The sequence below is a fragment of the Sebastes fasciatus genome, chromosome 12 (genome assembly GCF_043250625.1).
Source record: "Sebastes fasciatus isolate fSebFas1 chromosome 12, fSebFas1.pri, whole genome shotgun sequence".
In the NCBI taxonomy this organism is placed as follows: Eukaryota; Metazoa; Chordata; class Actinopteri; order Perciformes; family Sebastidae; genus Sebastes; species Sebastes fasciatus.
The window spans coordinates 15,158,203-15,179,099 of NC_133806.1; the positions used below are offsets into that span (position 1 = coordinate 15,158,203).

The window sequence follows — 20,897 nt, forward strand, 5'->3', positions numbered from 1 at the left end:
GCTTAATGAGCTTGAGCCTGATGAAACAAGTTACAGTTATGAATAATGAAAACAGGAGTAAAACAAGAAAGGGAAAATGAAACAACTGTAAGTGGTAGAGCAGAGAGATAGAGGTAGGGAAGCAAGGGAAGGGGGGGGCGGGGCAGTTAAAGACCAAACACACCTGAGGGAAAACAAAGGGGGACGAGGTTAAACACTGACATGTGTTATTAAAAGCAGGGTGGAGAAAAGACCTGGAGACAACAGGAGATGGTGGGGGGTAAAATGAGCGGATAGAGGGAAGAAATCAGAAAAGTCACTCCTTGGAGAACGGAAAGGAGGAGGGGGGGGATGGTGAAGAAAAGCAAAGGATGACATATTTTGGTGAAATCAGGGCCTGGAGAGATAAGAGATATTTGCAAAAGACAGGGGGGGCTGATGGAGTGTGGCTGGGGAGAAAGAGAGAAGAAAACATTAAAGAGTGAAAGGCAACAAAAACCCTTTTCCCACCAAATTTAGCACGTATATGCAGGTTTTTTTAAACAAAGTCTTGCTACAAATAGGTGATAGACTCCTTTCCCATTGCCAGCACGCCGATGAGAATCCCGACTTGCTCTGACGTCATACACATGAGGGCGACGATAACCTCATGAGGTCGAGGCTGCCGCAGTTTTTAGAGCCAGGCGCCGCAGCTGCTCTCCACCGACTGCAAGACCCAGGGTATGATGGGAAATGTCGCCTGATCAAAGAGCTGATTGGCTCTTAGTTTTGACAACAAACACCACGTGTTGTAGAAGGTCCTAACTTCCTGTGTAATTGAGATAGGCTATTTAATGCTAGATTGTAGGTTATTAGTCTCACGTTGTGTAATGAAAGTTTCATCTGTTAACAAATACATCTTATGTGGTTGACAATAATAATAGGCTAATAATAAAGTTTATTTATAAGCACTTATCAAAATGAGCAATGACAAAGTGCTTTACAAGGCAGACATAACAAGAATAAAGGATATAATACAATACCAGATATCTATCCAGGATCTAACAGGATGTAACTACTTCTGTGACTTCCTGTAAGTTCTTTGAAGGCTGCTGCAAACTGTCACCGCCCCCTGCTGTTGCTGCCTGATCTTGTCTACTTTCCAGGCGAGGCGCAGTTCATCTCGAACGAGCCTAATGTTAGGTCGTGGCTAGGAGGTAGGACGCAAATTGCGAAACTCTCGTGAGATGGTTAAGGTTAGGATAGGTCATCGGGCAGCCAGTCTCGCAAGAGCGTATATACAAGTTTTTGCAATTTGCGGGTTACCTTCTAGACACTAACAAAATGTTACGGTGGTTACTTCTTTTTTATATCTGTTGCTTATTCAGTCTCTCTTTCAAACTCTCAAACAAGATTGCTGGAACAGTGGAAAGACTAACAAAGACGGTTTTGATGAGATTTATTTTGTTTCTGTCTAGTTTGAATGAAATGTGTTTTATGACGATCAGCGAGGTAAAATGACTGTTGTCTGACTGGAGTCTGGTGTCTTTGAGGAGAGCATATTAACTGTAATAATAATAATAATCGTCCAAATCCCTGTTGATTTTACTTATTATATATTCACTGCAACGCGCGTCACATAGCATCACACTGGAAAGGGATGAAAATTGGCGTGTATACCCGGGTGTCATGTTTCCATCACTGCCAATCGGAGCTGGAGCCGATAAATACCTGCGACTACTGCAGAGTCATTTGTCCCCGGAATGAATGCCGATTGTAACCTTTCCCACTAAAGACAAAAGCCAGATGTTAGTGGGTTTTCTGTCCAGTGAGAAAAGGGATATAGGAAGACAGAGCAGTGACAGTGGATGAGCTCTCTGCTGAAAGTGCTGAGGTAAGGAGGAAGAGGAGGGAGAGGAGGGGGTTAGATATTGACCAGAGAGGGTTTTAAGGTGTTTTAGCTGAGCGGAAAAGGGGGGGAGGAGGTTAAATGCTGACAAATACCTAAGAAGAAAGAATGAGTGAGAGCATTTAAAATAAAAAGAAATGACACGGGAAAGGGGAATCGAAGGACAAAAAAAAGAGGAAGACAACTCTTTCATGGAAGAGGAGGTGGGAGGAGGGGGGGCTAAGTCAGGGAAACAGACTGAAAGCACATTTTGAGAATTGCGCCTTCATTGAATTTTGAACTGTAATGGCTTGGCAAAACAATCCTGCCTGTATGCCAATAAACCTCCAGTGAATTAGGCAGGGAATGAGAGTGACAGAGAAGGGGGGAGAAAAGGAAGGAGGGAGGAAGAGGGCGACAGACAGAGAAGGGAGACTGAATTAAGGAGGGAAGGAGAGAATCAGAGTTACAGTATAAACAGACACACACAATATCTAAAGACGGGAAATGGAGAAAGAGAGGAACATACAGAGAGAGAGAGAGCAGAAGAAATACTGACAAGGCAGAAGCTGGAAGAGGAATGGAACAAAAGATAGGCAGTGAGAGATTTGAGTAGAAATTGACCCAGAGACCTGCATCAGGCCATCTACAATGTCGAGGACATTACCATATATGTGGCGCAGAGAGAGAGAGAGAGCATGTAATGCAAACATACACAGCATCACTAAGCAATCACAAGCATTTATTAGCCCTGCAGTAGTAAAAAGCTAAAAGAAAGGGGTTTGTTGTGAAAAGTAAGAGGGTTAAAAAGCAAGCACTGCGTATAGGCAACCCGCTGCAGGCAGTATGTTATATTAACAGTGACACTAGCGGAGTGGAGTCTAAGGAATCCAATACAAACGAACACACACTTACAGACACTAACACACACAGTCACGCGCACACACACGCAGAGCTGCAGTGGCCATGCTGGGACATTAGCGATGACATTGAGACCCAGACTAAACAGAGTCTGTGGCCGGGTAGACATGCAGCAAGAGGGACGGACTGAAGGAATGAAAGATAGCCACACAGAGATGGAGGTGAACAGGAAGGCAGCAGAGGAGAGTGAGCTTGTCTCCAGGCAAAGAAACGCGCGAGGGGAGGTAGGGGGGGCGAGGAGGAGAGAGAGGAGTAAGTCACACGGAGATGAGTGAAAAATTGAACAGGAGGATCATGGGGTCAAAGAGGAGGTTTAAGGGAGGATGGATGAGGGGAAGATAAAGGAAGTGTGGAGTAAAAAAAAACGATTTAAGAGGAGCACGGGAAGTGAGAGTGGAAGTTTGAAAGAAGTAAGGGAAGAAAGGGAAGAACGAGCAAGGCACTAGGAGATAGGGTAGGAGAGGGAGCAGGCAGGAAACACACTGGAGGTAAGCTAAAACCACGAGTCATCTGGTCATTAATGGATCAACGTGAATTTTAAATGTAGGACGAGTTTTCTTATTAAAGAAAAGATCGAACATCTTTATATAGATATAGTGTATATACAGTATACAGTACAGTACAGAGAGAAGGTAACTAAACTTAAGTTAAAAAGGACCTATTATGCTTTTGAGCTTCTTCCCTTTCCTTTAGTGTGTTATATAGTTTTTTGTGCGTGTAAAAGGTCTGCAAAGTTACAAAGCCCAAAGTTACAAAGGTTAAACAGTGCGTTTCAGACAGAGTGTGAAAGCCTTTTTAGAAATTTAAAGCATGTAAACACAAATCTACACCTGTAAATGAGCATAATAGGTCCTCTTTAAATAAAGATAAAGAGTGATTAGATAGAAATTACAAGGAGGGAAGATAAATTAAAATGGAACAGTGAATTAGATTAACGTGATGTTAAGGTAAAAGCCCTCGAGAGGTGAGGGTGTAAAGGTCATGTGCGTCTCCTTCAACAAACAGAGGCCCACTAGTGGTTCACTCATTAACATTGTTCAAACCCACAGACCTTTATCTGAAATACTACTGGAGATCTCAGAGTTTACAGAGATACCAACTAAGTCAAGCTAAATTTGGGGGGAATATGTATAAAATGAGAATATTTCCATTTACTCGAAGGGTGCATCCATGAATATTTCACTTGGTGTAAACATCATTTACAGTAACAATGAAGAGCTGGAAGAAGCTGATGCAGAATAAATATATATACTGTATGTGACTGACAGACAGTTTGGAACAAGATGTTATTTCCTACTACTTTAAAGCCACTTAAGAGGAAACAGGGGAAAAGTGCATGTTAAGTGGTTAACTTCTTTAGCACCTTGCACATAAGTCTTCGCACAATGCCACCCGACAACCAGCCAGCAATTCAGACTGACTCGTGGTTTTTGATGTACCGTTGAACTCTTGAAATGCCTTGGCAGACGGGAAGGGAAGAGAAGAACAGAGGGATAGAGGAGAGAGGGGAGAGAGAGATGTGGAGGGACAGAGGGAGAGATGAAGAAGGAAGGAAAAACTGGGAAGCCACCTGTCAGAAAGGGGGCCCCCCCAATGACACTCGCAGCACTTCCTCCCCTTTCCTCCCCCCTTTCCCCCCTCCCTCCCCCCTGTCTCACCTGCGCCTCGTTCTCCTTCAGCAGCCTGCGCGTGCGTGCCCCCCCGGGGTCGTCGGTCACGTTCAGGATCACCACGCTCTTCTTCTCCCAGCCGATGAACGAGCCGTCCGTCAGGCCCTCCACCACAGACAGGAAGTCCTGGTAGCCATGGTGACGCGTGCACACCACGGAAAAGGACGTCCAATCGTACTCCTCCAGCACCTCAAAGATGACCTCTAATTGGAGGGCAGTAGAGGAGCTGAACTGGAGAAAGATGGAACCTGATTCCTGATTTGGGAAAGAGAGCAGCACATTTGGTTTAAAAATCTCACTGTAAAACTCATCCTCTGCAGCTGCACTGTGTCTAAAATGCAGCTACAATACAGTGAGCAAGTAACAGACAGCATTTTCACTACAAAGAACTACAACTCTCTGGACTGCTCCATCTTTATGCACAACATGGAGGCATCACGGGGCCTGAATTTTTATTGGAGCAGCAGAACTCGCGCAGCCGCAGGGCTGAAACAGCTAGGATTGTTGCACGAATTCTCCTATGACGTCCAGAAGGGAGTGTTTCTAAAAAGTCTGTTCAGGGGATGGGAGGGGAGGAGGACTAGGCGAGGGTACATCTTCAAAGGAAGTTCATCAAAGTGCTACAATTTAATTCCTCAAGAGTAAATGGTTAAAACAGTTATTTGTAAGCACAAATGCAACGCTTTTGGTTTCTTTTTTTCCCCCCCCGTTCGTTGTTGAAAATCATGTGACATTAGTTTCTCTGGTGCATACACACACACATACACACTTATTCACTCATACACACACCCATGTCTGCTCATTGCCTCCCTCCCAGGAACATCAGAGGCAGAGCGACAGCCCCAGTTGGTGCCATTTACAGATCAAACACTGCAGAGTTTCAGCAGATCAGCGACCCTGACCTTCAACTTCCCCCTCCGTCCCACCGGCACTCGCCCAAACCTTTTCTTCACCGAGAGGACACGCGACATTGTGACATTGTAAGTTGTTATGGCAATATAAGCAGCTCTCCCTTTATACTCCACTCATAGAGCTGTCAATCCATACTGCTTCAGTATACAGCACACCACCTAATTAACATTGTTCTCACATTTGGAGCTACACAATCACACTCCTGGGACATCTGCCCTCTTGTGTTCCTCTGATTCTCTCCTTTCTCTGTCACACACACACACACACAAGCTGCAAACACTTCCTCTTCACTCTCCCACCCCAATCCCAACCTCCCTCCTCCTACCTGTGGCATCCTCCCCAGCCCCGCTCCCCCTCCTACAGCCACTATGGGCAGTCCTGTTTGCGCAGAGACAAACTCCAGCATGGGGGCCAAAGGACCCCAGGCCGTGCGAGGGGGCCTCTCCTCTTCATAGACCAGTCCCTGCAGGGGCCGCGCCGCCAGCAGCTCACACAGCTGGGACAGCACCGTCTTAGGACTGCTGTCGTTCACCTGGGAGACGACAGAAAGAGAGGAACAAAGATAGAGAGGGGATAAAGAAAGGGAGAGAAATAGAGTTGACTATCTCGGGCATAGTGTCTTGACTTTGTGTTATTCATATGGAAAGTGTCTGTAGTATGCATGGCATGTCTGGCTAACAATACAAACTGTGGTCAAAGAGCAGAGCCAGACGCCCGCTCATTCAGCAGGGCCCACACAACGGCAGCACTGTGTTGCTCATTCAGCTCAAATAATGGGAGTGAGTATGAATAATGGATGGTCATTGTTATTCCCTTCCTTCAAGTGAGGCTGGATGAGCAGTAGGTAGAGGAGACAGTATCCAACCTGTAGCCAGATGACGTTAGCAGAGCCCCACTGGGTGACCACGCTCTCCCCCAGGGAGCCGTAAACCCGGCCGAAGCCGGGGTAGAGCACCCTTGCCCCAGGCCCCGCCACCGCTGCCTCGGCCTGCACCGTAGCACCGGCGTGGATCACGGCGATGTTGAAGTTCATCATGGCCCCCGCATCACGCTCCCGCGGACTGGGCCGGAGCAGGAGGTGGGGGGAAGCGTCCACCAGACCTGCCCACTCTGCCAGGACCAATAGGAGAGAGAGAGTAGGTATGGCGACCATGGCAACCTGCCGAGGGGGGGGCGGCAGATATATATCGCACTAAGAGAGGGTGCCTGAAAGAAAGAGAGACAGCAAAGAGTAGAGGAAGAAGGTGAAGAAGAAGAGATTAAGTTTTGTTTTCTATAATGTTCAGCACAGGGGACATCAAATCAAGAGAGAAAAGGAGGTGTGGACAGAGAGAGGGAGACGAGGGAGGAGAGAAACTGATCAGAGATTGCATACAGGCAAGACAGAGTAATGAATTCTGAATCCAATCATGGGGTAATAAAAGTTAGCTTTGGCTGGAGAAAATGCTGGACGAGGAAAACGGAACGCAGAGGGGAGAAAAAAAAAACAATAGAGGGAAGGGAAAGAAAAGCAAGACAGAGAGAAGATGAAATGGGTGCTATTTAGGCTTCAGGCTGCAGAAGGAACAATATGAGGAAAAATAGAAACTGGCCGTTAGAGGGAAGGAGGGCGAGAGGGAGAGAGAGTTAATAGCAGATGGAGACAAAGATGGGGGCGGAGGTGGTTATTGTGCTGCATGAATGATAACAACAATTAAGATCACTGTAAACACACTCGCCCTCACGCAGCTGCATCCGCGCGCACAGACACATGCATGCAAGTGTTTGAATATACACACACGCACGCTCGAGAGAGATAAATGCACGGCCACACTGCGCCCGTAGAGCCGCTTAATGATAGAGAGATATGAGGGTTAATGCAGTGAGCAAAAACATATACACACTTGCACAAACAGCCGCATGGAAAGATAATGACTACCTAGGAGATAGCAGGGTTAATATGTGAGCCGCACACACACGCGAAAACACAGCACATCATTTTCAATTTACTTCTTGTGCCAACTGCCCTCCCTCCCTTTTCTCCATTTCCTTCTCACTTTCTCCCTCGCTCCCTCTCGTGCTCCGTCCTTTCATACTCCCCATCTCTTCTCCCTATTTTCCCGGCTTCAGGTACCAAACACAATTGCATTGATTAACAGGGGCCTGCTGACATAATATTCCCTCTAAAGTCACTCTCCCTCTCTGCGCCTCTATTCCCCCTCTCTATGTTTTTCGCTCTGTCTTCATCCGACTCTCCTCCCTTTGTCACAGTCTGCCGATTCTCTGACCCTGATCAGTCTTTTGGATAGAAAAAGAAAGCGGCAAAGAAAGGAGAAGAGAGAGGGTGGAAGGAGGAAAAAGTAACTGGAGGCACGAGAGAAAGCTGTGAAATGAACAGAACAGAAATGTGCTGTAAATACAGGGCACATGACTTAAGGACTGAGTGATTGATTGAGGGAAGGAGGCCGCGTGGAAGAAGAGGAGACAAGGAGAAAAGGAGGACAAAGTGTGGCGGGATGGTGGAGGAGGTGGCGTAAAATATGTGAGGAGAGCAGCAGGAAAAGAAATATTGATTACCGGGATGTGTATACGTGTTTGGCATAAACAAATACGCTGCCAAACCTCCTGTTTTGAGTGACAGGGCTGTGTGTGTGGCGGTGGGGGGGCTACAGAGAAAGAGCCGTGGAATGAGATGGAATGAGAGGGCGAATAAGGGAGGCGGATAGTTTCGGGTAAGAAAAAAGAGATGGAGGTGTGGAGAGATAGGGAGAGACAGACCTGTTAGTAGGAGAGAGGGAAAAGGAGAATGTAATAATGAAGAGGAGAGGGAGAAAAACAGGGCTTTGTTGTTTTTTTGTTTTCTTTAAGGCGAGGAAGATGTGGCAGGAGAGAATGGGAAGGACAGAGACGAGGAGAGAGAAAAGACGAAGCTGCAGCAATACGGTACATCATATCATTTGGTGGAGCCGTATTCTACTGTGCTAGAAGCTCTGAGCCATTAACTGTTAGGCCTGTCACTGTATTTCACTCTCATGAGGTGTTTACGTTGCACTGCTCAACCAGCGTGCGCCATTCCATCACAGTGAGCCCGGCTGGAAGTGTGAACACTGTGTATTCTTATATACAATAGCCACTTCTCCTGCAGAGCGTACTCTGCCTGATATCGAACTGCCAACGTCTCACAGTAAAGCAAATTACAAGTAAATTATAAGCAAATCCTCACCTAAATATATCTTACTATGTAGTTCATTATGTGTTCAAATCTGTGCAATTCTGCTAACTGAATCATAAAAAGCGTGCAATGAGGGGGAAACACACACACACACACACACACACACACAGAGAAGGGAAACGAGTGTGGGAGAGAGAAAGAGAGAGATTACGGTTTCATTTGATTTGCTACCATAAATGAATCTTTTGTTTAGATGCAAATGTTCAAATTTAAGTATATTTTTTCCTCTTCTAGCTTTATATAATTATCCTCTCCAGTTTTTGGAGCGGCTTCTAATTTAGTGTATATTGCATATTTATTTCGCAAGGGACTGTCTACAACCCAGGGAATGTTTAAATTGGGATCAATTAGTCAAAAGGTGTGTCCAAGTCTGTTTTTTCCCTGAATGGGATTCAAGGTAAGAAATCAGTTAGTTATCAAGACATGAATATTCATTTCTTAAAGGTGCTATTGGTGAGATTGGTTGCATTTCTAATGCCTCCGAACAGCTCTCAACATGCGGCGAAAGCTGAGTCGGCACAGTGTGCTACCTCCGGGTGTGAGAAGTGAAGCCAGAAGGTCCATCAAACTTGCATTCTTCCTGGTTGCAAAAAGAAGTCTGATTGTATAGAAGTCTATGAGAAAATGAGCCTATACTCCTCACTTGATTTATTACCTCAATAAACATTGTAAACATGAGTTTATGGTCTCAATCGCTAGTTTCGGGTCTTCTTCAATACAGCATGATGTTCATTTAGTAAATTATGGTCCCATTTAGAGTCAAATGTACCATAAAGCAGGGGATGCTTTATAGCGTGGCTACCTTGTGATTGACAGGTCGCTACCACAGTTAATTATAACCTTTTGGTCGCCTCAAATGTCTTATTCAGCGTTCGGTTGTCGAAATCGAGGCTTCAAAACGGCAGTCCACAAACCAATGGGTGACGTCATGGTGACTACGTCCACTTCTTATACAGTCTATGAGCCGGCGGCTCGTAGCTAACGGTGCCAACAGTGGAAACGACAGAAAAACTGCTGACAAAGCTAACAGTGTTATCCTGGAAGGGAACCTGAGGGTGGTTGCTACGCTTCTGTGATGACGCCGTCAGTCGGGATGGCGTTCAACTGTAACCGCGGTATGAAAGCAGTGCAGAGCAGCGGCCATGAGCTAGCCAGCAGGGTACGCTCACACGCACTAACATGCACTAAAAAGAACGAACGGTCGGCCCGGCGATGTCAACAAAGCACAGAGAAGCTCAGATTACAACACACAGAGAGGGAGTGTGAGGTGATGTGTGATGAGTGATGAGAGTGTGGGAGAGTTCTCTGCTCATGTAGACATTACTCTCCTATATCTTTAAATAGCAAATAGTTGTATGCTCCTATATTAATGCTCTGGATATCGTATAGAGCACCTTTAAATGCGTGTGCTTTATTAGCAGCATTGTTGATATAGATGATAATGTGTTCATTTTGGTTATTTGGGACATATCATGATTGTGTCAGTGTGATAAATATTGTATTTTTTTCTTGAATGTGACTGCACTGACTGCAAAAGATAAAAAAGATGGAATTGAAAGCCTTTCAAATTTTATAAGAGTACTTCCTTTGATGATTTTTTTAGACTTTAAAACTTTGAATTCATCGCGGTGCATGCACCCTCAATCATCATTCGCTGTGTGAATCATTATATCAGCACTTACACTAAAGCATTTGTATTGTACAGTGTTGATCTCTCAATTTGTCAATCACAGTAATAAGCAGCTAACTGTATCTACAGTATAATTATTTTTCGGCTGAGCCTGCTCCGTTTGTCTTTTTTAAAACAAAGAAAGTGGCATTTACAGCAGCACAGAGAGCTGGCGCACATCATGCCAGCGACTGTTAGAAGCAAACTAAAAACACCTTCAGGAATATTTACAGAGTGCTTAAGAGCAGGCTGACAGAGACAGCTAATCAAGAAGATGAGAGGGAGAACATTCAGGCAGGCAAGCCAGCCTCCTCTTTCTCTTCCAAAAATTGCCAGCCAGTACTCCACAATCAAAACACATCTTATCACATCTGCGCTTAAACATTCCATTTACACTGCATTATGTGTGATTACACATAGGAATTAACGGCGACTGCATGTGCAGCTTTTGCAACAACTTCTTCACTAGTTTGAAAAAATGTCAAAAAAGGTTTGCAGTTTTGTGTAGCTGAAGGCAAATCAACTACATCCCTCTATAGAGGATTACAGTGACGCCTATGTTATTCCTGCAATCTCCAAAGAGACACAAAAAAAAAGTTGTATTGCCTCTAAACACAAAATGAAAAATTGATTCTTGGTGTCAGTGTGATGCTGGAGAACAATCACAATGTTTTAGAGTACCAGATCCCCTCCTTCCCCCTTAACTGTACACGCTACAGCTGCAGCGAGCGCCTGCGGTGACTCTGGAAGAGTGAGTCGCCAGAGAGGGAGCGAGCCGCTCGGGGTAAAAGTCGGTTGCTGGCATCCACGCCTCTCTGAGCCCCTCTCCCGCTGAACTCCAATGGAGGCAGCGTGCCAGACCCTGTGCTGCATCGGATCTGCTGGGGGAAATGTGAATGGGGAAAGGAGTCTGTGGAGTCTGGAGGAGTGTGGAGTTGTGGAAGTGCAAGTGTTCAGCGTTGTGTTTACCCCACGTCGGGGCTCTGCTGCTTCATTCCATTCTGTCATGCAGAGTAATGGACCTGCTCCCTGCAGCCTATGGCACAGGGCTGCACTGAATCAGCCCAGGCAGTTCTCCACAGCCAACACAAAAACATCTGAAATATATGCAGGCTAATATATAGCCCACTGTACACCATTAGAAGAAATTGCAGCGTCTCTGTGAGTCACTGCCTAGAATAAGAAACCCTCCCCTGAAGATGAAGACTCCATCTTTTCCTTTTTTTCCCATTCGTCCACATTTAAGACCGCAGTGTGCTCGAGAACACTGTGCTGCATGTAGCCTCTATAATTTCTTTGGGTCCATAGCTGTGCTATAGTAAAAGATAAGATAAAGTGCCAGCGCAGTGTGGTGCCCACAGTGTGCATATATGTGAGTGTATCAATGTCTGTGTGTGTGTCGTGCGGGGTAATATGGCAGTGTGGGGGAGCGGAGGAATGAAGAGAAGAGTGCAGCTGGAGCTCAATGCTCCTCGTGTTAATTGGCCCATACTTCAATCACAGCCACTGGAGTGTGTCCTCTCTGACGGAACATATCCTCTCTCCCTCTCTTTCTCCCTTCCCCAATCTCTCTCTCTCTGTCCTGCACCCACTCATCCACTCGCTCACACACTCTCACTTGACACACACTCCCTCACTCAGTCTGCCTCACTCTGTCTGTTTCACTTGTCCATTCATCTTTTCATTCATTCATTCATTCAGTCACCTCACTCTGCACCATCTCACTTTCACTAACTGCCCTCTCCTCCCACAACTCCTCCAGCCCTCCCCCATTCTTCCCCTTCCTCGCATGTCTTTGTCCTGGACTTCTTTCACTCTCTACTTCCTCCCCTCCCTCACTTCCTCTCTCTCATCTCTCTCTCTCTTTCTTTCTCCCTCTTTGATCCCTGTAGAGCAGAAGAGCCACCAGGCACGCGAGCGCCTTCTTGTTCCTATTGTGCATAGCGAGCAGAGTGATCAGCGAGTAGCGCAGCGTGCAGCAGGCAGGGCGTACAGTCAATGCTGTGTGTTTTTTACTGCATGGCTGTAAACAGCAGTAGTAAAGCCTTCTGCTGCTGCTGCTGCTGCTGCTGCTGCTGCTGCTGCTGCTGCTGCAGCCTCGCTTGGACTTGATAGCCGCGGCTATCATGAGCCATTCAAGTGACATGACGACGGAGCCATCTATCAAACCCCTTTGTGACACCAGGTCCTCACAGGGAAATGTGACACATCATATTTGTAAATTACACATGCCACAGGCTGATAACCAGATCAGAGCTGGTCGCTCTCATAAACCTGACACCCTTTTTTATGTGTAACAGTTAAATTTGAGGGGCTAGCTGATATGGAATATGAAAAATAAATAGTGCTTTACAAATTTAAGACAAATAGAAGACACTTGCACACACACACACACACACACACACACACACACACACACACACACACACACACAGGCACACACATATCAGAAGGTGTGTTTTTTTGGTCCAAGGAGGACAGTGAAATGACTGTTGCGCTGTTATTTCTATTATTCTGTTTAACAAATAAATACTATATAACAGTGATTCCTAACCTTTTTCCTTAAGGGACCCCTTTTCTATCATTGAATAAACTGACGACCCCTGACTAAGTGACTATTTTATGGATATTTCATATTATATTCAATGCATAACAATCACAGTACAGAACAACTGATAAACTGTACAATTAACCCAAATAGTGAACGCAATAATTGCAGGAAGTTTGTGTAAATTTGGATGAATTGAGCAGATTATTTTCTGTGAATATTGTATTAGAGATTAGTTTTCCTGCTATTTTTAGGAACTTTTAATACAATTCTTTGTCTGTATTATGTATTTTTTTTGAATATTTAACTATCATACATAGACCTATTTAATAGGCTTCTTTTTTTGACAAATGTAGTGTTTTCTTCTCCCTGACACTTGGCCATCGTTCTATTCGCTCTTTAGTTGTTTTAACTGCGTACTTTTCTAATGCAGGCTCAGGCTGTTCAGCAGAGAGGGATTGCTCTGTGGATATAGCTTGTGTTCAGGTCTTCACCGTGGCCTTATCCTGTTTATATCTTAAATAATAATCCAAACTTTAAAAATAACAATTTAATTTAATTTTCTTCACAGAAATGAATGAAATGCTGACGTTTAAGCCAACTGCATATTTATAAAATAAGTTGTCTTACACCCCTTAAAATCAAGAAGGCCTCGCGACCCCTTATGAAGCTTTGGCGACCCTTAATGGGGGTCGGGACCCCCAGGTCGGGAACCAATGCTGTAGAAGGTGTCAAATGAAACTAGACTGTGTTGTACATTTGCATTCTCTACCGTTACAGGATAGTGAAATCACCATTGCCTCTGCATGACACGCGTTCAGAGCAATATTCTCCATTTGTCCTTTTTGTATTTCGTAACCTTTTACAAGAGCAAAATGAAACAGTCACCTTGACATCCAACTTTGTTTTTTCGCCGAAAAACAGCCTTTTATTCTGACATTTCAAGCCCCTTTAATTTCCACGTGGTCGCACAAAACGAATCTCATTCAAAGTTCAGAGTATCTTGCCTTTTAATTCAAATTTTTTTTTTTTCATGGGTTAGGATTAAACACTTCCGCCAAGAGACAGTGTCCATTAATTGGACTTCACTTCTGTACATTCAGGGGATAAATTTCATTACTTGAATGGGAGGACGCTCCTTGTTTCTCTTCCCTCTATGGATTGATGGAAATGAGATGAAGCTGACCCCGGACGCTGTGTAGCACTAACAATTCTCTGACCTAATTTTTTAACAAAAAAAAAGAAAAATGTCTTAGTCCTAAACTCCACTGTGTTTTTTGAAACCCCAGACACAAAACCACATCCATTACTACGGAAGATTACTACTGACATCTCCCTAACGTATAGCATTCAGCTCAGGGTATATAATTACCTAAGTGGAGAATGTGTTTAATTCTGCTTTAATATATCACATAACCCACAACACACATAACCTCGCACCTTGTCTAGTAATTGCAGTAATGCTCGAAAATTAACCTGAGAAAGAAATCAGCTGATAAAAAAAAAAGGCCTGTCAGTTGTTTCACTTTGCTTTGTAATACAGCCTTGGCATCTTGAGTTATTCACTTTGTTTGTGTGTGTGTGTGTGTGTGTGTGTGTGTGTGTGTGTGTGTGTATATGTTATCTTTCAATCATTAATTTAATCCTCAGGACATTGCAGGCTCACACACACTATATTTTCAGTTATACAGACTGCATGAACATCAATTTGTGTATGAATGACACAGAGATACAATACCGTCTCTATTTTATCTCCCTTACACACACACACACACACTCCTTCACACATCCATTCAGAAAACATCAGCTACAAATGGTTTACTACCCTCATGAGTATTTGGACATAAATATCAGTAAGGTCATATGCTTTCATGTGGAAAGGCCGCTGTCTGGGGATCTTGCATCAGGAATTGACGTAACAGAGGAGCAGGGTATTATTTCAATAAGCCTAACTGGCCAACTTGACTTGAATGGATAAAAATGGTTTTATAAGGAGACTTCGTAGATGGTATGCCCACTGCCAATGCTTGTATAATATAAGTGCTTACTTTGAGGTCGGCCAAGGAGCACGAATATTTAATTCCCCCACCTCAACACCTGACATCTAATACAGCTGGGAGCAGAGGACGCCAGCCCTACTCCCTGGCCGGCCCCCTCTGCTCCCAGGTTGACTATAATAACCACATCATTTGCTGGATTTAATGTACATATAAATTGGCTTCTGTTGTAGTTGCTTTTCTCCCCGAATCCTCTGTCAAGATGTCCTTACAAAGTACGACCTGGGGGATTATCTTATTATGTTTGTTTTAAAAGGCATAATCTCTCACTGCTCAACCTTTTACACGCAACCAGAATCTCTGAGGGCTTTGTGTGTTGTGGGGGGTGGGGAGGGGGGGGGAGCTTCAAAATGCCTTCTAATGCCTGCTGATTGTTGTTTTTTTTAAAACAAAGCATGGAGATTGAAATCAAGAACAAATTGGATGAAAGATGTTCAGCAGATGGGATGAGACGGTAGAAATAACTCTGGGAATATCCAGAATTTAGTGGAATCATGTTAAGGCACAGAACAAATGCTCAAGTTCTTTAACAATAACGTTAAACGGATTATTTTCTCATTCTATCCCGAGCCAGCAGTCGCAACGCCACAGTTGTTGCTCTACTCTGCTTGCACCAGCGCTTCCATTAATTCCCCCATTGATTGGCCAGACACTGGGATCACCTAGCCCGATCTAAATCAGTCACTAATTAAAAGAGCAAGATGAAAAGCAACCGACACTGCAGCCCTTCAGGACCTGTAAGGTGAAACATTCTGTAACAACTAGAAACTAGGAAGCTGCCTGAGACACTCAGCAGGAAAAAAAAACACCTAGCTCTGCATAGCAATGCTTCACAATCTCATTCTGAGGATAAACAGATTAAACCGGTGTGGGAAACCTTCACTGATAACTATCATGCCTTTGTACAAGGTCACGCACACAATCACACAATCAGACGTGCGGGTACACGTGTCACATTTACACGTGCACACCCAAACATTGAACTATATTTAGAAGAAGAGAAGCTGGTCTCTTTCAGTAGCAGGTGCCACATGTTGCTGAAGTGCAAGCCGGATTCTGTCTGCTTAAAATCTAACACTGCAATGTCACAATGTTGTGTACAGGTTTCAGCTGCGTTCACAGCACATCTGGATCTGCCCCCGCTCATAAGCAAAGGTGTTAGAAACACTTCTGTCAGCCTATCCTATAAACGTTGGTAGATCAGTTTGGCTCAGGAAATGCACTCCCATGCAGGCAGAAGCCCAACAGAGGGAGAGGAATTTGAGGATTGAGACCAGCGAAGGTTTTTTAGTTTGTTTTTGTGCAGCCTCAGACGATTCTCACGAGTAAAAGGTGGTGAGAGGTTAGTGACGGGATGTCAGAGCCCCACTGTGTCGTCTTCACACAGACAAATCTAGAAGCCTATTAATCCTGTGCTGTTTGTTGCACAGCAACAAATATAATATGTCTTTTTTTTTTTTTCACCAAGTCTTGACACATGAAGCAAACAGTATCTCATCAGAGAGGTGTTCAGTAGTCTGAGATGGCCACAGCTCTTTATGACGGCTTCACGTCATATTGTACCAAACGTAATTACGAGCAGCCGGGAGGGGAAAACAGTTCATGTCATGAGATATCAGAAATTTCTGACAGCAATGATTTTCTACTTGGAGGAAAGAACTACACAAGTGTAAAAAATAAAAAAAAACAAGTGCCAAAATGGCTGCAAAGCCACCATCGCTGACAGTTACAGCTAAATAAAATCCTACAGCATGCTAACACTAAAACAATCAATTCAGCTTGTTAAGAATAAATAATAAATAGTGTTTGTTCACCTCTGGTTTACTTGTTAAAGGTGCTAAATGCGAGATTGGGAGCATTTCTATTGCCTCTGCATCTTCCTTCTCCGTCACGTGATGCCATTGGGTGCAAAAAGACTATTTCCCCGTAGGCTTACATTGGGAAAGACACATCTGTAACTCAGCAGATAATTATTTTTTTAGGTAAATCAACTCCCCGGTACGAAGACTTGAATAGTCCTTATTTAAATCATTAGGTCATAAAAGTTGTAAAATGCACTCATAGCCGAATCCAGAGTTATTCTCCTGCCTCCGTTCATGTGAATGAGACCCAGACCGAGGCTGGCAGGCGGAGTTAAAGGAAACGCGACTGCGCCTGCTCTATGGGCCCAATGGATGCGGAAGAACGCCGGAAGATCCGGGTACTTTATCACTTGGCAGTCGAGCTATTTTGGCTTCATGCGCCACTGAGCAACTCTCGTAGGAATTAACGGGAGCCCGCCTACAACGCTGTATCCAGTTCTCTTCATACATCCATGGCGGCTTGCAGCTAACGGTGCTAATGGCGCCAACAGTGGAAACAATGACAACAGTGCTGACAGAGATAACAGTGTCAACCTGAGGGGGAACCGGAGGGTTGGTGTTACGGCTCCGCATTGGTCGGGACGACGTTATCTGCTGTAACCACTATGTAAGAGCAGTGCAGAGCAGCGGCCATGAGCTCGCAAGTAAGGCGCGCTCACATGCACAAACCAGCCCAGCCCAGCGATGTCAACAAAGCACAGAGAAGCTCCGATTACAACACACACAGAGAGATAGTGACTTCATTATCTGCTCAGGTAGACATTACTCCTCCATAACTTTACATAGCAAATAGTTGTTTACTGCTATATTATTGCTCTGCATATCGTATAGAGCAACTAACCATGGTGCAACTAACCATCTTGCAATAATGCGTGAACGCTCCCGAGTCACAATAACGAGAGGTTTTCCCGTTCTTACCACTCTGCCCTTTTCTGTGATTTCCGACACTTGATAATGCTGACTCATCATATCGGCAAACAACACACATGAGCATGATACATGAATACAGACTCAAAAAATAGTGCATCTTCACAAAGAGACACTACCTCTGGACAGTTGTGTGATGGGAAAGGTAATCAGCAGTCTTAATATTTGGGTATAGACGACACAGAGCATCCAGTGCCAACAATTGATCTGCCTGCTATTTCCCATCACTGCTCGGTGCAAAATGTGTGAATGAGAGCCTCTTATTTCCCAAAGCTGCAGCCTTTGACGGAGATTACGCCACACTGAACATATCACATAACAATCAACTTGATGAGCCCGATCAGCACCAGACAAAGGTCGGGGTCATTTATTGGCTCATTCAAAAAAAATGAGATTGAAATTGCTCTTACATAATTGAAAAGAGAGCGTTCACTCCTAATCACCTTTCGGGAGATAGACTAAAGAAGGCTTTGATGTGTCAAAAAATGTCCAATTTGAATAATGAAACATCACAACCTGCATTGAGGACAAATTAATCCCGACCCTGAGTCAGACTACATCTGCATCCCGAGCATATATTGTACATTTCGTTCTTTTCAGTGTCAAAAACCCTGAGAGGATCTGCGAGACTGTTTCAAATCGCGAGGCCAGTTTTAGAAGCTGGAGCTATTTACACGCAGACATGAAGCACATTAAAACAAGCCCAGGAACATCAAACTATCTTCATCTGAGGCTTTCTTCCATCTCTGACGCTGACGTTCTCTGCTCTTCCTTCCTTGTCTTCCCCTCCTTGCTGTACTGTAGATAACACGCTGTGCAAATTCCATTCAGGTGCAAAACGCACATATTTGCATTTGTAACAGCTGTATAGTCGGCACCTGTTTATGAAGGAATTCCACATTCAAACTTGAAAGAAAAATGGAGCAAAGCTATTTTTATATGAAGTGATAAGGCAATAAAACGGGTTCAACTTTCGCACCTGGTACCTGCGCCTGGTAAATCCGGCACAGTGACTCCAGTACAAAGCCCGCTATAAACGCCAGCGCCTGGGATCTTTGAGAAGAGAATGACAAAGGGTTTTAACAAAGCTGGTCCTCATGCAGCGCAGGGAAGTCTCACAGATCAGGAGGCATGACACAGCAGCCCAGGGTGACATGCGACATGGGCCGCAGACACGGGCTAACATAAGTTTTTATAAATGCCCCCATTTCCTCTTTTTAATAACCACTTATGCTGTCATTTCCTGCCCCATCCATCATCATGAAGGACCGCACCGCACTGCTGCAAAAACGCTGCGTGCCGCAAAACATTCCTGCACATCTTCTCCATCCGCTTTCATTATTTCGCTTCATCCTCCTTTCCACTGTTGTGTGTGTGTGTGTGTGTGTATGCACTTAAATGTATATATACAGTGTCTGTAAGTGTGTGGATCCCATGGGCAAGGTCCCAAGGTCCTCTCTCTCATCCAAAACTGCGACTGGTGTGTGTTTGTGTGCAATATGCTATTCAATGTGTGTGTATTTTTGGATACTCTTGTTGTTGCGTGTGTGTGTGTGTCTGACTGCATACCCATGGGTATCTTGCCTGAACGTACTGTTTGAGAGTGTGTGTGTGACTGTGTATTGCATGCAGCCATGTGAAGCTGTGTGCCTGCTAGCTGCCTCCAGACTTGTATTCCCAAAACAAGCTGCAGGGCTTTGGCTCAGGTTTGTGTGTGATTGTGTGTGTGTCTGGTGTGTGTGTGTGTGTGTATGTGTGTGTGTGTGTGTACCTGTTTGATAGTGGCAGTTTGTGTGCAAGCAGTGCACGCTAAATTCTCTCCCACTGTTCGAGTACCTGTCTGTCTGTGTGATTGCTGTGTGTCTCTGCCAGCCTGTCCATCTGTCTGTCTGTCTGTTTCCATCTCCACCTGTTTGTTAAATGACTTCCTGTCATTCCATCTACAGTATGAGTGTGTGACTGTCTATGCTAGTCCCAGTCCAGAGTTGGGCTGTAACTGTAACTGGGCCAGGGGCGGCACCTCAGGGCTGCTAAACTACAGCAGCTGCCACCTTACTGAAAAAAACAAACTCACATAGGGAGTTCAGATGATATTAAAGTTATTTCTAACTTTCTACCGCATAATAAGTTTGTTTCCATATTCATTATTGTCGTACTGTACCATACTTCATTCTGAAAAATTGCATTTTAAATCACACCCACAATTGGTTACTACTGTAATTCAGTATGTGAATATAGCTCTTCTCTCTCTCTGAGAGCAACGTATCTTCATACAACAGTTCGTATGATTTCTTACGAAAAGTTATTACACCTTTCCTGCGTTTCCCTACGAATGTCCAGCAACACGTGACGTATGTGTCAATTTGTGCTCCAGTCTTTTCAAAATAAACCTCCGTCTTCACAGCAAACAACTTGGTAAGGTTTAGGCAACACAACTACTTAGGTAGGTTTGGGAAAAGATTGTGGTTTGGGTTAAAAAAACAACAGAAGTGACTTCAACCTGCAGTAGGCAGAATGTGTTTGGCATCATTGGGCAAAAATTACATAATAACCTTTCAGCATATTGTAATTCAAGCGTTCTGAGAGAAAACTAGACCTTTGCACCTCCTCATGGATCTGTTTTCAGGCTTTAAAAAATCCAGCCCATGAGGGGAGACTTTAGCCAATCACAGGTCATTTCAGAGAGAGAGCACTCCTATAGGCTGTTCATTCAACGTAGGCAGCTGTCAATCACTCGTGAACTCCGATCAAACGGTCAAACTAGGCAGCACTGATCAAAAAGGAATCAATATTCTGTTACTGTTGTTTTCAGAAACATCTTGTAGTGTACTTTTCTGAAAACATTTGAGGTGAGAAATAGGCATTACAGTAACAGAATATTGATTCATATTTGATCAGCGTTGCCTAGTTTGACCGTTTGATCGGAGTTCACGAGTGATTGACAGCTGCTCAGAGACAGCAGGCTCCAGCTCGGCTCTGATTGTTTTTTTTCCTCCGGTCTGTGAAATCTTGCAGATGCCATTAGGAGCACCGGAGGACACAGAGGCCTGTCTCATGCCCTACTGTCAGGATATAGTGACCGTTTTATAAAAATACCTTTTTCTAATCATATCTGCTCCATTTTTAGCCACTGCTGCTTGAAGTACGGAATTTATGGTACAAATAAATCAACGTTGACTTCTGCTTTCATACAATAAGGAACAAACAGTGGAAAGTCAAGTATTTTTTGCCCCACCCGTCCACCCTGTCCTCCTCCCAATGCGGTGTTTGGCGC

The 20,897-nt window shown here is 44.4% G+C and overlaps 1 protein-coding gene across 3 annotated transcripts in view; it reads right to left on the reverse strand.

The window, feature by feature from the left end:
* Positions 1-20,897, reverse strand: part of grin2db (glutamate receptor, ionotropic, N-methyl D-aspartate 2D, b) — an 88,973-nt gene that overhangs the window by 29,390 nt on the left and 38,686 nt on the right. For 2 of the 3 annotated variants that reach the window (XM_074653434.1, XM_074653433.1), the window contains exons 2-4: positions 6,215-6,555; positions 5,675-5,881; positions 4,426-4,692 (exon numbers count right to left, since the gene is read on the reverse strand). In XM_074653434.1, coding sequence (XP_074509535.1) covers positions 4,426-4,692; positions 5,675-5,881; positions 6,215-6,502 — 762 coding nt within the window. In that variant the 5' untranslated portion in view covers positions 6,503-6,555. Of the gene's footprint in view, positions 1-4,425; positions 4,693-5,674; positions 5,882-6,037; positions 6,556-20,897 lie in introns of those variants that run through there. The other variant, XM_074653435.1, reaches the window with a different exon arrangement.